Source organism: Entelurus aequoreus, linkage group LG25 (genome assembly GCF_033978785.1).
Source record: "Entelurus aequoreus isolate RoL-2023_Sb linkage group LG25, RoL_Eaeq_v1.1, whole genome shotgun sequence".
Classification (NCBI taxonomy): Eukaryota; Metazoa; Chordata; class Actinopteri; order Syngnathiformes; family Syngnathidae; genus Entelurus; species Entelurus aequoreus.
In genome coordinates this window covers 15,782,696-15,796,025 of record NC_084755.1, presented here as the reverse complement: position 1 = coordinate 15,796,025, position 13,330 = coordinate 15,782,696, and the positions used below count along the sequence as shown (strand labels likewise).

At 36.4% G+C, this 13,330-nt stretch overlaps 1 protein-coding gene across 1 annotated transcript; it reads left to right on the top strand.

Annotated features, from left to right (window-relative positions):
* The first annotated feature begins 5,546 nt into the window (after positions 1 to 5,546).
* LOC133642239 (metalloproteinase inhibitor 2-like) lies at positions 5,547 to 12,722 on the top strand. The gene is made up of 5 exons (XM_062036330.1): positions 5,547 to 5,785; positions 8,111 to 8,190; positions 8,272 to 8,374; positions 11,542 to 11,663; positions 11,756 to 12,722. The coding sequence occupies exons 1-5, from the start codon at positions 5,656 to 5,658 to the stop codon at positions 11,942 to 11,944; spliced, it is 624 nt and encodes a 207-aa protein (XP_061892314.1). The 5' UTR covers positions 5,547 to 5,655; the 3' UTR covers positions 11,945 to 12,722.
* Positions 12,723 to 13,330: the final 608 nt, after the last annotated feature.

Below are 13,330 nucleotides of genomic sequence, written 5' to 3'. Positions count from 1 at the left end.
GTTGATTTTGTGGAAAATTTCAAGTCAATGTGGTTTAAATGGTCAAACTTTAGAGTTTCATAGGAGTCAGAAAAATAATAGGGGTGGGCTTACACAAACAAATACAACTGCAATATCGGGCCGCAGTGTAAAGTTCAAATTGAGCAGTTTTACTTCCGAATAGCAAGAGAACACAATTTTCATTTGTTTTAGTCAGAAATGCTCTTGTGTGAACTGGCCCTAAAAATCAAAAGACCGATTGGTCTGCGTCAGTATAGGTACCGAATTCGGTACTTTTATAGGTATCGACCGAATTCCTTCGGTACTACTGTGTATCAATTCACGTGAAATCAAACGGTGCCATATTTCAAATACCTTTGTTGCAAATGACGTCACTTCCAGTTGCTAACTCTTCCGGCCAAACTACTTGGCGGGGAAAAAAAATCACTCAAGCAGCACTCAGAGAAAACTATGAGTGCTAGGTAATGTTGCAATTTTCCATGCCAACAGAGCAAACTTGCCTGGTCGAAAGTACAGTAAGGCTCCACTTTTCAAAATGCGCTACCTTGATGCTAATTACGTTTGCATTTCTATAAACATGCTACTAATTAGCATCTGCAATTTTACATGGCAAATTTGCTAATGAAAATTATAACTAAGATGTACAATCAAACATCTGGTGTGTAATACAGTAAGTACAATACTTATTGTATAAACACGTCGTCAGGTTTAAAAAAAGATTCGATTTTACGTCAAAACCTACTTCCTGACTCTGCAACACTGTAGTCTACACACTACTGCCATCTAATGTCTTGGAATTGCAAATGCATGCAAAGTCTACTTTATTATACTTTCAAATGAGACTCGGAAGTGTAAGAAAACAAAAAATAGCAACTGGACACCACATTTATTATCAGTTCACTGATAATTGTTAAATATCCATCCATCCATCCATTTTCTACCGATTATTCCCTTCGGGGTCGCGGGGGGCACTGGAGCCTATCTCAGCTACAATCGGGCGGAAGGCGGGGTACACCCTGGACAAGTCGCCACCTCATCGCAGGGCCAACACAGATAGACAGACAACATTCACACTCACATTCACACACTAGGGCCAATTTAGTGTTGCCAATCAACCTATCCCTAGGTGCATGTAAATAAAAAAATATAATTTATTAGATTAATTAACATTTATTAAAATAAACACACAAAAGTATAAAAAATTGTTTGAGGTGCGGTTCAAAAGTGAAATGTCTAGGCGTCAATCATGGCAGAGGACAAATTATTGCACCATGATCCTCGTCTTACGTAGTATTTTCATGTGTTGATGACTGAGCGTGCTCAGAGTATGATCACATGATTACCTGCAGCGTGTCACCTCCATGTTTATGTAACACATTGCTTCATCTGAGTTTTTACGAACCTTTGTTATGGCATTGATTTATTGCTATTGACGACCGCCTCATTACTACTACATCACTTGTTGTCCTGTTGAAATTGTTTACATTCAAACGCTGACCTGTTAAATCAATAAGGTATATTGATTATTGATTTATTTTAATTGAGAGATTACATTTTTTTTAATTTAGTGAAGTGTCTTTTTTTTTTTTTTTAAACAAGCATTACAACTTTTATTACATTGATGTCATCACAAAGCATGGAACAGTTTATGGATTTTTGTCACTGACGTAATTATGCTTCTTGGCATGATATTACTTAATTCTTGGACATGGTTCTAAACAGCCTACCTAACACCTACCGAAGACCAGAAAATATTATTTTTATTTTAATAATTTTACGGTAATGGTCGGTGGAACACCCCTAACATTTCCGCGGAAAGCCAACATTAGCTGGCCAGCTAACTCTAACCAGTTACTGTAAATATATGTTTTTATTTTCTGTGTGGTTAAGTACACAGTGCAAATCACACATAGGGTCCCACAGTTCGTGCGGGGCCCCGTTTTGCGTGAATAATCACATATAAAATGTTAATTCATGAATGACATAAGAAATTTTACCACAAGGCTGAAATAGCCTCCAATTCAAATGGTGGACAATACTGATAGTCGATACTTTTACTTGAAATGTCATGATCATTAAATCATTTTGTCACTAGTGCAAAATAACGGCAAGGGAACAAAAATATAAATACATGTGTAAATAATCATAGTATCATTTATAGATTGTGAAACCTTTAATTTATTTGAGAATAATGTGGTGTACGTGCCTAAAAAATGGTTAAATGTGTCTTTATTTTTCACTTATAGAAAAAAGGTTTCACAGATCTTATGACACTTCAGGATCTGGACCTGGACTGATGTGGTCTACGTGGTGAAAAGAGGGTTAAATGTGTATTTATTGAATTTTCACAAATTGAATAAAAGTTTCACAAATCACAACTTGTATTTTCATGAATGTTCAGGATCCATAGATTCATCCGGTTCAGATGTAAGAACTCTAGGTGGAGTGTTTTTTTATGTGGACCTGGGCTGTGGTCTACATGGTGAACAAAAAAAAAGGTTGAATGTGCCTTTATTGCATTTTCACAAATGAAATAAAAGCTTCATAAATCACTAACTGTGTTTTTATGAACATTCAGGGTCCAGTTTTGAGAACTTTAAATACAGTGTTTTTAATTTGGACCTTGACTAATGGGGTCTGCATGCTTAAATGTTTTTAAATGTGTCATTATCAAAGCTTCCCAAAAAGAACAAAGGTTTTCCAAACCCTAATGTTTGTCATAATGATTATTTACACAATATTTATTTATATTTTGGTTATATTGTTGTTGTTTTTGTCATCTTTGTGCAGTAGTGACAAAATGATTCAACCACCGTAACATTACAAGTGAAAGGTATCCGCTATCAGTATCGCCCACCTGTTTTGGAAAAGTTTCATTATTATACCAAATAAATTGCGAGAGTCGGTTTAAATCAGGAGTGGATTCTGAATCGAATAGTCACCCCAGAAATCTGAATCGGATCAAATCATTAGGTTCCCACCCCGAATGCTTTCATAGTTCCTGGTGGTGAACAATGTTGGTAGTGGGCTGGTAAACAACTGTACTAGGATAAAGTCCCAGTGTCAGGAAGATATGCAAATGTATGTTTTAATTATATTAAAAGTCTGCTTACAATGGAGCCAATCAGAGGTCCTCTATTCCGCCCTTATTTCCCTCTAAAAAACCACCCTAAAACCGCCAACAATACTCCATTTAGATTTTATGACTTGAATATTACCAAAGTATTTGTGATATTGTTATTATAAGCGCATACGCAGACAAACTATTTATAGCGGCACCGTGATCACAGACTAACTAGCTTGTGTGGCAATGTTGAAATCATCGACTGGTGAGCTGCCTTCTCGCCTAGGGGCTAGTGAAAGTTGATTTTATATCTCAAATAATGCTTCTTACTTTGATAGTAGAAGGATGAGGACATACTCCAATGAGCTGGTCAACTTTGGTGAGAAAGACACGAAAAGTTGCTTGGTCTGCGCTTGGGTGCACACTATTATTTATTTGCAAGGATTATGAGTCAGCAGACATTGTACAGTAAGTGATGTTTTATTATGTTTGATGGAGTAGGAGTCAGTGATATCGAAGGAAGAAGCGAACGGCGTGGTGCGTTTAGAAATTATTGCACCACCGTATGCTTAAAATGAGCAAAATATGTAAATATTACATGTTATTATGAATATGCCTGTTATTACATTACATATATACTTACATCATGTATATAAAACCTTGATGGAGGTGTTTGGATGCTTTTAAGTGCTTTATAGGCAAATAGAGACTCCCTTAGGCCCCATTGCAAGCAGACTTTTGATAGCATTTATTTAATATTTAGAACGCATTAAAAAAAGACAAACATATGTGTTCTTGTCTTACTTTAAAGCTTGTGAATAACAGGCAAAATTCCCAAAAAAGTGCAATTTGAAGTGCTCTCCCTCTGGCCAACATATGTAATAACAAGTGTGTGTAAAAAAATTAATTAAAAAAAAAAAATGTATATAGAGACATACTGTAATAACTTGAAGTAAATAATGAAGATTAAACACCAATTACAAACAAAGAATTAAAATAAAATCATTATTAAAGCAGTCTTTCTCACAATGTGTCGACTTTTTTCTTCTAAAATTGGGAAACATTTCTCAATTTCTCAACAATGCAAAGTTTTCTCGGAAAATTATTACTTTTTTATGTAAAATCATTACTTTTTAAAGCAAAATGGTGACATTTGTCATATAAAATTCTGACTTTTATCACAATATGGCCAATTGTGTTGTTCTTGTAAAATAGTGACTTTACTTTGCAAAATTATGACTTTTGTCATAATTTTTTAAATACAATTCCGATTATTATCAATTCTGATTATAATCTGCGTTCAAAGAACTCCGGCTTATTAGTGATTCCCAGAGCCAAAAAAAAGTCTGCGGGCTATAGAGCGCTTTCTATTCGGGCTCCAGTACTCTGGAATGCCGTCCCGGTAACAGTTAGAGATGCTACCTCAGTAGAAGCATTTAAGTCCCATCTTAAAACTCATTTGTATAATCTAGCCTTTAAATAGACCCCCCTTTTTTAGACCAGTTGATCTGCCGTTTCTTTTCTTCTCTCCTCTTCTCCCCTGTCCCTTGCGAGGGGGAGTTGCATAGGTCCGGTGGCCATGGATGAAGTGCTGGCTGTCCAGAGTCGGGACCCCGGGTGGACCACTAGCCTGTGCATCGGTTGGGGACATCTCTGCGCTGCTGACCCGTCTCTGCTCGGGATGGTTTCCTGTTGGTCCCGCTGTGGACTGGACTCTCGCTGATGTGTTGGATCCACTGTGGACTGGACTTTCACAATGTTATGTCAGACCCACTCGACATCCATTGCTTTCGGTCTCCCCTAGAGAGATAGGTTTCTCATAGTCATTCACCGACGTCCCACTGGGGTGAGTTTTTCCTTGCCCGTATGTGGGCTCTGTACCGAGGATGTCATTGTGGCTTGTACAGCCCTTTGAGACACCTGTGATTTAGGGCTATATAAATAAACATTGATTGATATTATTATAATATTGCAAACATTTTTAAAGTTTTCTTATAAAACTGTGACTTTTGTCGGGTAAAATTACGACTCTTCATAAAATTGCCAAAATGTTAAGCTTTTATTGTATAATTGCGACTGTTATAGAGTAAAATTCCAACTTTTATCATAATATTGCACAAATGTTCAGTTTTTCTTGTAAAAATTTGACTTGCGTTGAGTAAAATTACGACTTTTATTATAATACTGCCAAAATTCAAAGTTTTTCTTGTGAAATTGTGACATTTGTCCTGTGAAATTGCAACTCATTTTTCACAACAAGCTTTTTTATATTTGCATAGTATGTATATATTATTAATGTTGTAAATACAAATCGTTATATACCTAGGAAGGCTGGTCCTAAAGAGGTAGGCATTTTTTGGAGATCTCAAGAAGAATAATGTATGTGTGCGTGTGCGTGTACGTGTACGTGGGCGGTGTGTGTGCAAAGGTGAAAATCGAATCATCCAGACGTGCAAATGACGTAGACTGTGGGAGGAGCCCGCAGCAATATAAAGCCGCTGAAGAAAGTGGAGAGGACAGCGAGCAAACACACATCTTCTTGCTGCATTACTTCCCTCTCAGCTTCTCTCTTCGTGGCTTCATTTCCTTTCATGATGAATTGGATGAAGTGTTGCGTGTTCCCTCTGGTGCTGCTGTGCATGTGGCAGCTGCAAGAAGGAGCACAAGCCTGCTCATGTGCTCCTCTGCATCCACAGATGGCGTTTTGCCAGGCAGATGTCGGTAAGTTTAACTTTAAAAGGTTATGTTGTTCTGCACATTAACTCGTTTTGAATGGCGATATGTGTAGCTGAATATTCAATGTGCCGCCATTAATTATCCTTACAATGTTTTGGAGGTAGACATGTTGACAAGAAGGAACATATTATTAATATTATTATTATTATTATTATTTTTAAAGTGGTGAAAGTGTTGCTAATGAAAATGAAAATGTGCTTACCTTTGACACGTCTTTTTAGAACGATTTCCTGTCACTCCGTACTAAAAAAAAAAAGTTGGGCAAAACCGCTTTTTAAGTATTTTTAGCATTACAGTTATAGCTAGCTAGCAAGACAGTGTTGCTAATTACACTAATAAAGGCGTTTTTCTGTGAGCCATAATGACTGCCGTAGCTCAAAGCAAAACACCAGTTGTAGTTATTCATCTTTTACAACCTGTAATTTAAGAAGTATTTAGCTTTAATGAAAGCACAGTCTCTGGACTGTCTTAATTGTTTTTGTTGCTATGGCATTACGTCATTTCCGGTTGGATGTGCCGTTTCAAGTACTGTGGAGCTATATTTCAAAATAAGAGACACATATTGCTGATAACATTGGCTGTCATTTTCGGACCGGAAGTTGCATAGTTAATTTATTCGGCACAGTGTGCGTTGATTAACAATCTGCCGTACACGCTGTAAAAATATTTGATAATTTGCATTTGTAGTCCCCAGGGCAGAATTTTATTTTTAGACCCCCCCCTTATAAGAAATGTTTTCCCACTTATTCTATTCTATATTCTTGCTCTATTTATCTAACCGATTTTTATATAATTTTAATTAAACTTGAATTTAATTAGTTGCATGTGAATTTATTGGAAATAAATTGTTCAATATATTTTTTTTACGTAAAAATATTAACATAGTAAAAGGAACCACATTTTTGGGGTTGTATTAATAGGTGAGAAAATGAACTGGATACCTCATAAAAAAATATACAACACAAGGTGGCAAGAAATATTTCAGTAATGAATAAAGCTAAATATGTACTGGGAATAAAAATTACGACATGTTTTTACTTCTTGCTAGTGTTAACATATCTGAGTTATTGTGTAGAAATATGGGGAAATAACTATAAAAGTACACTAATTGTGTTACAAAAATGTCAGAATAATACATAACGTCGGATATCGAGAACATACAAACCCTTTATTTATTGAATCCAAAATACTTAAATTAATTATTTGGTGCATTTGCAAACAGCTAAAATAATGTACAAAGCAAACTATAACCTGCTACCCAAAAATGTACAACAATTCTTCTCAACAAAAGAGGAAAATTATAACTTTAGAGAAAAATACAATTTAAAACATTTGTATGCACGTACAAGACTAAAACCTTTAGTATATCAGTATGCGGAAATTAAATTATGTAATGGATTTAGCAAAGAAGTCAAACAAAGTACTGTTAGCTAAAGAAACTGTTTAAACTCAGTGTTTATAAAATACAAAGAAGAAGAAAACATCTTGAACCTTCTTGAAATTAGATATTATAACTGACTTAACTATTTATTAAGAGAACTATCGTATTTTAATTGATGTAAAATGTGATACAAAACGAGAACAGGGGGTGTTCATATGTGTCAGTAATTGCAATTCATTGAAAAAGTGGTGTAGGATTAAATATGTTTTGCTTCTTCCTACTCCTTTTCGGACATGTTGCAAAGAAAAAATGAGAATACGTAAATGGAATGATGTATCACATTGTGACTGCATACATGTTTGAAATAATTCTGGCACGTCTCCGGATGCAGTTTGATCCCATTTCGCCTTTTTACCAGCCCAGCGCTGACACTGTGCGCCACGAGAAATTTGCTGTTATATTACAATTCTTACAATATTCTTATCAATATGAAGGTGGTGAAAATTCATATAAAGCACCCTGTCTGTCATTCGTTGACATTTTGCATGCGCTACTTAGTGTCAAGATATTTGCTCTGACAACTCTTTAATAACATGTTAAATTGAATGCGTTAAACACTATGTTGCTTATCTGCTAAGGAGCTTTTTAGCAATCTTTAAATATCACTCTAGGAAGGCTCTACTTTTATCAAATTGGTATACATAGTTTTTACTTTTATCGTGAAATTGACAATACCGTACATGCCAACCACCCTATATTTGTTCCCTTTTTTGGTACTGATGCCACACAACTCTGCTTCAATTCTGCATGTTATTAAATTTGACCAAACCGAGAGAAGCTGGCAGAGACACCTTTTGTGGGTTTTGGGGGATTGTTAAATTTTTCTCTTCAAAGATTGTTAACCGCTGCTTTTCTTTTTGTTTTTCTAGTCATCAAGGCGAAGGTGGTTGCAGGGAAGGTTGTCGGTGAATTTAACAACTCCATCAAGTATGACATCAAACAGACAAAGGTTGGTATAAGGGATTTATACTATTCAGTTATGAATGTGTGTATGTATGCATATTTTATTTTGGTTATTTGATTTCCCCAGATGTTCAAGGGCCCTGACGGACACTTTGATACCATATACACTGCATCCAACCCTTCAACATGTGGAGTGACTCTGACAAAAGGTGTAGAATATTACATCACAGGTAAACATCTTTTTTTAAATGTATTTATGACTCCTGATTTGGACAGTGGTTGATGCAAATGATCAGTTTTGGGGTCACATGTTCACATGAATACAGATATTCTAGAAATGCCTTTTCTTTGGCATTATCACATATATGTAGGTTTTTCTCCTTAAAAACTGATTAAAATATATTTACAGCAGGGAATTGCTTAACAAATACATGATATGATATATGTATGATATATACATTCATTTAATTTTTTAATTTCATGCAGCCAAAAATGACAAAAAAGGACTTGTGAAGGTCGATGATTGATTTTAGAGAATGCACACGTAATACATTACTACTGTACTAATTGACAACGCGACCAAATTAGTTACAGCCTGTGAATATTTAAGCCAACTTTTTTTAAACTGCACTGAATTATTTTTTAAACCATAATGGGCAAATTGTGCCTTTTGAAAATGTCAGTGTTAGTTTGGACATGGCCTTAAAACAAATCCTTATGCAACGGTTCAGTGTCTTTTGAGTTCAATTTTTTTTTTTTGGTAAAATTTTAGCCTTGATGCTGATTTTTAGCCTTGAAGCTTATTACAAGACCTAGTCTTTTAGTAAGCGTACTGGTAAAACCTGTTGTCTGTAGCTTTACTGCTTATAAAGTCTACTCACAATATTCTAATTTATTGAAATGCACCTGTACTTGAGCTACAGTGCTAACATTAGTTACATATTTAGCAGCATGCTATGTTAACTTAGTCGCTGCAAAACAAATTTAGCTGTAGTTTTTTTTGTGTGTGTTGCTAAGCCTGCTGATTCACAAAGCTGTCATTTGAAGTGGTTAGAAAAGGTGGTATGTCCAAGAGGAAGAAGGTATTGGACTTTGATGAGGGATATACCGATTTCATGATTATGTTCGCCATTACCGATTAATGCTTATTTTAAGCTGATCACAAACACAGATTCCCTCTGGCTGACACTATTTTTTTTTTAGTTGCCCGGCTGACAAGTGGCTAGCAGTGAATTGTCTCCATACACAGTGTGGTGCTAATTTAATAGTAATCACCTCCATTACGTCAAATAAACTGCATTTCTTGGTATATCAAGTATCATCAACACTAAGGCTAAATATATTACTCATGGAGAGCAAGCCAGGACAGGCATGCTAATAGCTAAGCTAACCACTAAGCTAGCTTTAAACAACACAAGAAATAAGTGCTTAGCAAACTTCAAGAAGTGTAGATAATATCTGGAAATTCACAAGTAAGTTAATGAGAGTCTCGAGAGAGTCACGTAAGAGAGGGTGGATCGATCCATAAATTGGTGGTGTCGCTGCCAAGGGGTAGTAATGGATTTTGAAAATGAAGGCATTAAAATACGATGTACAGAGGCATTTACAAAAACATATTTGGCAACAAAAAAAGCACCAAAACTAACCACCCAACCCAGTTTTTACAATTGGGGAAAAACTGCACTTCAAGATGTTCAATATTTATTGAAGTGCAATTTTTGCTAACATTAAGAGTCTGTTTTATTTTGTTTGTTTACCTATTTAGGATAATTAACTTATTCACCTTCCAATTACAATTGTAAAAACATACCACAGTCATGAAAAATGATTATTGCATTTGAAAGAATAAATTGTTTTGTAAAAATTATATATATTATGATTACATTGGTGCTTAATTTGGCCACAGTTAATGTAAACTTTTCAACTATTCGACATTATTTTCTCTTTATAGCTGATTGTATGCTTTTGACTATTCATAATAACAATTTGCAGTAGTACATGGGCATTCAATTTGTTTCAGGTTGCATTTAAAAAGCATTAGAATAGAGCTGCTGATATAATGCGATAACCCTGATTTAAATGAGTAGTAAATAGAAGTTGATTTTTAGTTATTGTGTATCGTATTTTTCAGACCGTAAGGCAGGCGCACTGCCGATGAGCGGGTCTATTCAGGTCTATTGTCATCCAAAAGGCACATTAAAGAGGTCATATTATGTTGTTTTGTTTGTTTATACATTCAAAACACTTTCTTGGGGTTTACATAACATGTAATGGTGGTTCTTCGGTCAAAATGTTGCATAGATTATGTTTTACAGACCGTCTTCAAGCCGCTTTCTGATCATTCTTCAGGATGCGCCGTTTTGTGGGCAGTTCTGTTTACGTGGTTGTGCTTCGACAGCATCTTCTCCCCGTCATCTTAGTTGTACCGGTAGTTTTTAGCGCTTCCGTAGCGAGTCTACTGACAGATACGTTAGAACTGTACGCTACTTCCATCCATCCATTTTCTACCGCTTATTCCCTTCGGGGTCGCGGGGGGTGCTGGAGCCTATCTCAGCTACAATCGGGCGGAAGGCGGGGTACACCCTGGACAAGTCGCCACCTCATCGCAGGGTCAACACAGATAGACAAACAACATTCACACTCGCATTCACACACTAGGGACAATTTAGTGTTGCCAATCAACCTATCCCCAGGTGCATGTTTTTGGAGGTGGGAGGAAGCTGGAGTACTTTTATATTAGAAATGGCAACAGCGGCAGATGAAAGCCCCACAACAAGAGGATAGAGAAAAAAGGAGCTTATAGACTACGGCACAGACTGCAATAGCGGATGCGCGGAAATTTTCGGGACTTATGCAAATCCCAAATACACATCAGCAGGTACCAATAGGTAAGAAAAAGTTAATTTTGCATAATATTGCGAAACAAAACGTCAGATAATGTCTCTTAATTGGTGCTCTTTTGGGGTCCTTATACACATACCATAATACCCGTATGTTGAAGCACAGCACGTCTGACTACGGCCTCGTAGCTTACCAGACTCGTACTAAAACATTTTGACAGATTATTGAGCGCTCTGTGGAATGTTCTATATTCTCAATAAAACCTCAAAGTTTTGGTGTTGCTTGCCTCCAGGTACTTGCCATCGTCATTTATTGAACAGGCTTCAACCTGCAGTACACACGTATCCTATGTGTTACTGCCATATACTGGTCACACTTATCATTACACCTTGTACTAAATAACATTTATTTGACGCCGGTAAGCACAACCAGAAATAAAACATACATTAGGCTCACCGGGTTATCTTTTATCAAAGTCCATCTTGTGTAACATTTTCCATTTTTCCTATCTTTAGTTTTCTGGTCTTATTGCATTCCCCGTTTTTCTCAATTGCAGGCCGACTGAACTCTGACGGGACGCTGCACGTCTCACTGTGCAACTACGTCGAACCCTGGGAAAGCATGAGTGTCATCCAAAAGAAACTCGTACAGCGCTATACGAAGGGCTGCGGTTGCCAGGTAAGCACTAACTAACGCACAGACAAGACATGTAGAAATAACCTGATCTACATTTTTTTTCATGAAATCTTGATCTTTGCTTTATCCCACAGATCGCTCGTTGCACATCTGTCCCGTGCGGGATCAACAGCCCAGCTGAGTGCTTGTGGACAGACTGGCTGACAGAGAATTCGGTCTACGGCGAGCAGGCCAAACATTTTGCCTGTATCAAGAGAAGTGACGGCTCGTGTGCCTGGTACTGGGGGGCTGCCTCGTTCAAAAATGGTTTATCAGTTTATTAAGATCCCCAACTGAACGCAGTTCAAAACATTCATATTGTCTCATTATTCAACATACACCAGTCTGTCCTTAATATGCATATACTTGCAAAACCTATACATAGTTCACACTGTTGTTTCCCCAGATTTGTCATTTTGATACACTTTTTTTAACAATATTTTAAATATGTCAGTTTCCCACAGCTGTATGTCTGCTAATGTATTTATGATTTCCGGTACTAAAAGGTTCAATAGATGATTTTGAGAAATATTTCCAGTGAAAAAGATAAGTGCGTACAAATGGTATGTCCTATAGTGCGATATGAGCAGCTCTATGATGCATAAGTTGTAGTTTTATTTTAACATTTCTCGAGTGGCAGTTGACCAAACTACCGGACAATAGTTAATATATGTTATTTCTAGTGCTTGCATTGCATTGTTCAAAATGTTTGGATGCAGAAAGGGAGCTCATCTTTCCATGATACATATGCCTGTGCCCATTTGTGCAACAATATCACTTATGTTTTAAAAAAATATATAATCTAGCGTTATGCCTAGAAGTTTAAACTCATGTATTTTGATTCAGTGATGTCATTTATCTAGAATTTGTATTGTTCTGTTTTTAAATGGACATTAAAGACCCTTCAAACTCCACTGTGCAGAGAAATTCCAACCTATTTAAAGCAATAGTGTTTTTTTTTTCCTTGATGATGCCTTAAAGTACAGTTCAGAACTTTTTTACTAAAAGCACATCTGTACAAACTGCTGTTCAACAGAAATAAATGGAATAATTAAGACTGTATTAAGCTTCATTTTCTTTTATTGCTGTCTACTACAGACCTAGTGTTCCATTGTGGTTTTGACGCCGTTATATTTTGACACTTTAAAGTTTAACTTTTGCTACGGAAACAAAGAGGTCATCATTTTCTCAACCGATTGGTCAAATGTATTTTGAAAGCATCAAACTGTTACTGTCATGTTCACAAAGCAACCGGAACATTAGTATAAATGGGCTCTAAAGAACAAAAGTGTGATTTGTATGCCTGAGTCAAGGCGGAGGACATAAAGAATTTGACCATAACAGAATGTTTTCCACAGACAAGTCTGCGGGATGATGTCACCACGCTTACTTAGTATTTTCATCTGTTGATGGCTGGTATTTAAATGACTGAGCGTGCAGGAGCCCTCAAGAGTATGATCACATGATTTCATGCAGCGTGTCATGTTCATGTAACACATTGCTTCATCTGAGTTTCTTACATTTATTGTTGCTATTGGCGACTATTGGCATTGTAGTTTGTACTGTTGGAATTGTTTACATTCAAGTTTCAAGCTGTTAAAGGCCTACTGAAACCCACTACTACCGACCACGCAGTCTGATAGTTTATACATCAATGATGAAATCTTAAC

Bases quoted from the DNA above. Each gene is read 5' to 3' on its own strand.
- LOC133642239 (XM_062036330.1), top strand. From the start codon at position 5,656: ATGATGAATTGGATGAAGTGTTGCGTGTTCCCTCTGGTGCTGCTGTGC. The intron at 5,786-8,110 runs GTAAGTTTAACT...TTGTTTTTCTAG, and splicing joins GTTTTGCCAGGCAGATGTCG to TCATCAAGGCGAAGGTGGTT. The intron at 8,375-11,541 runs GTAAACATCTTT...TCTCAATTGCAG, and splicing joins TGTAGAATATTACATCACAG to GCCGACTGAACTCTGACGGG.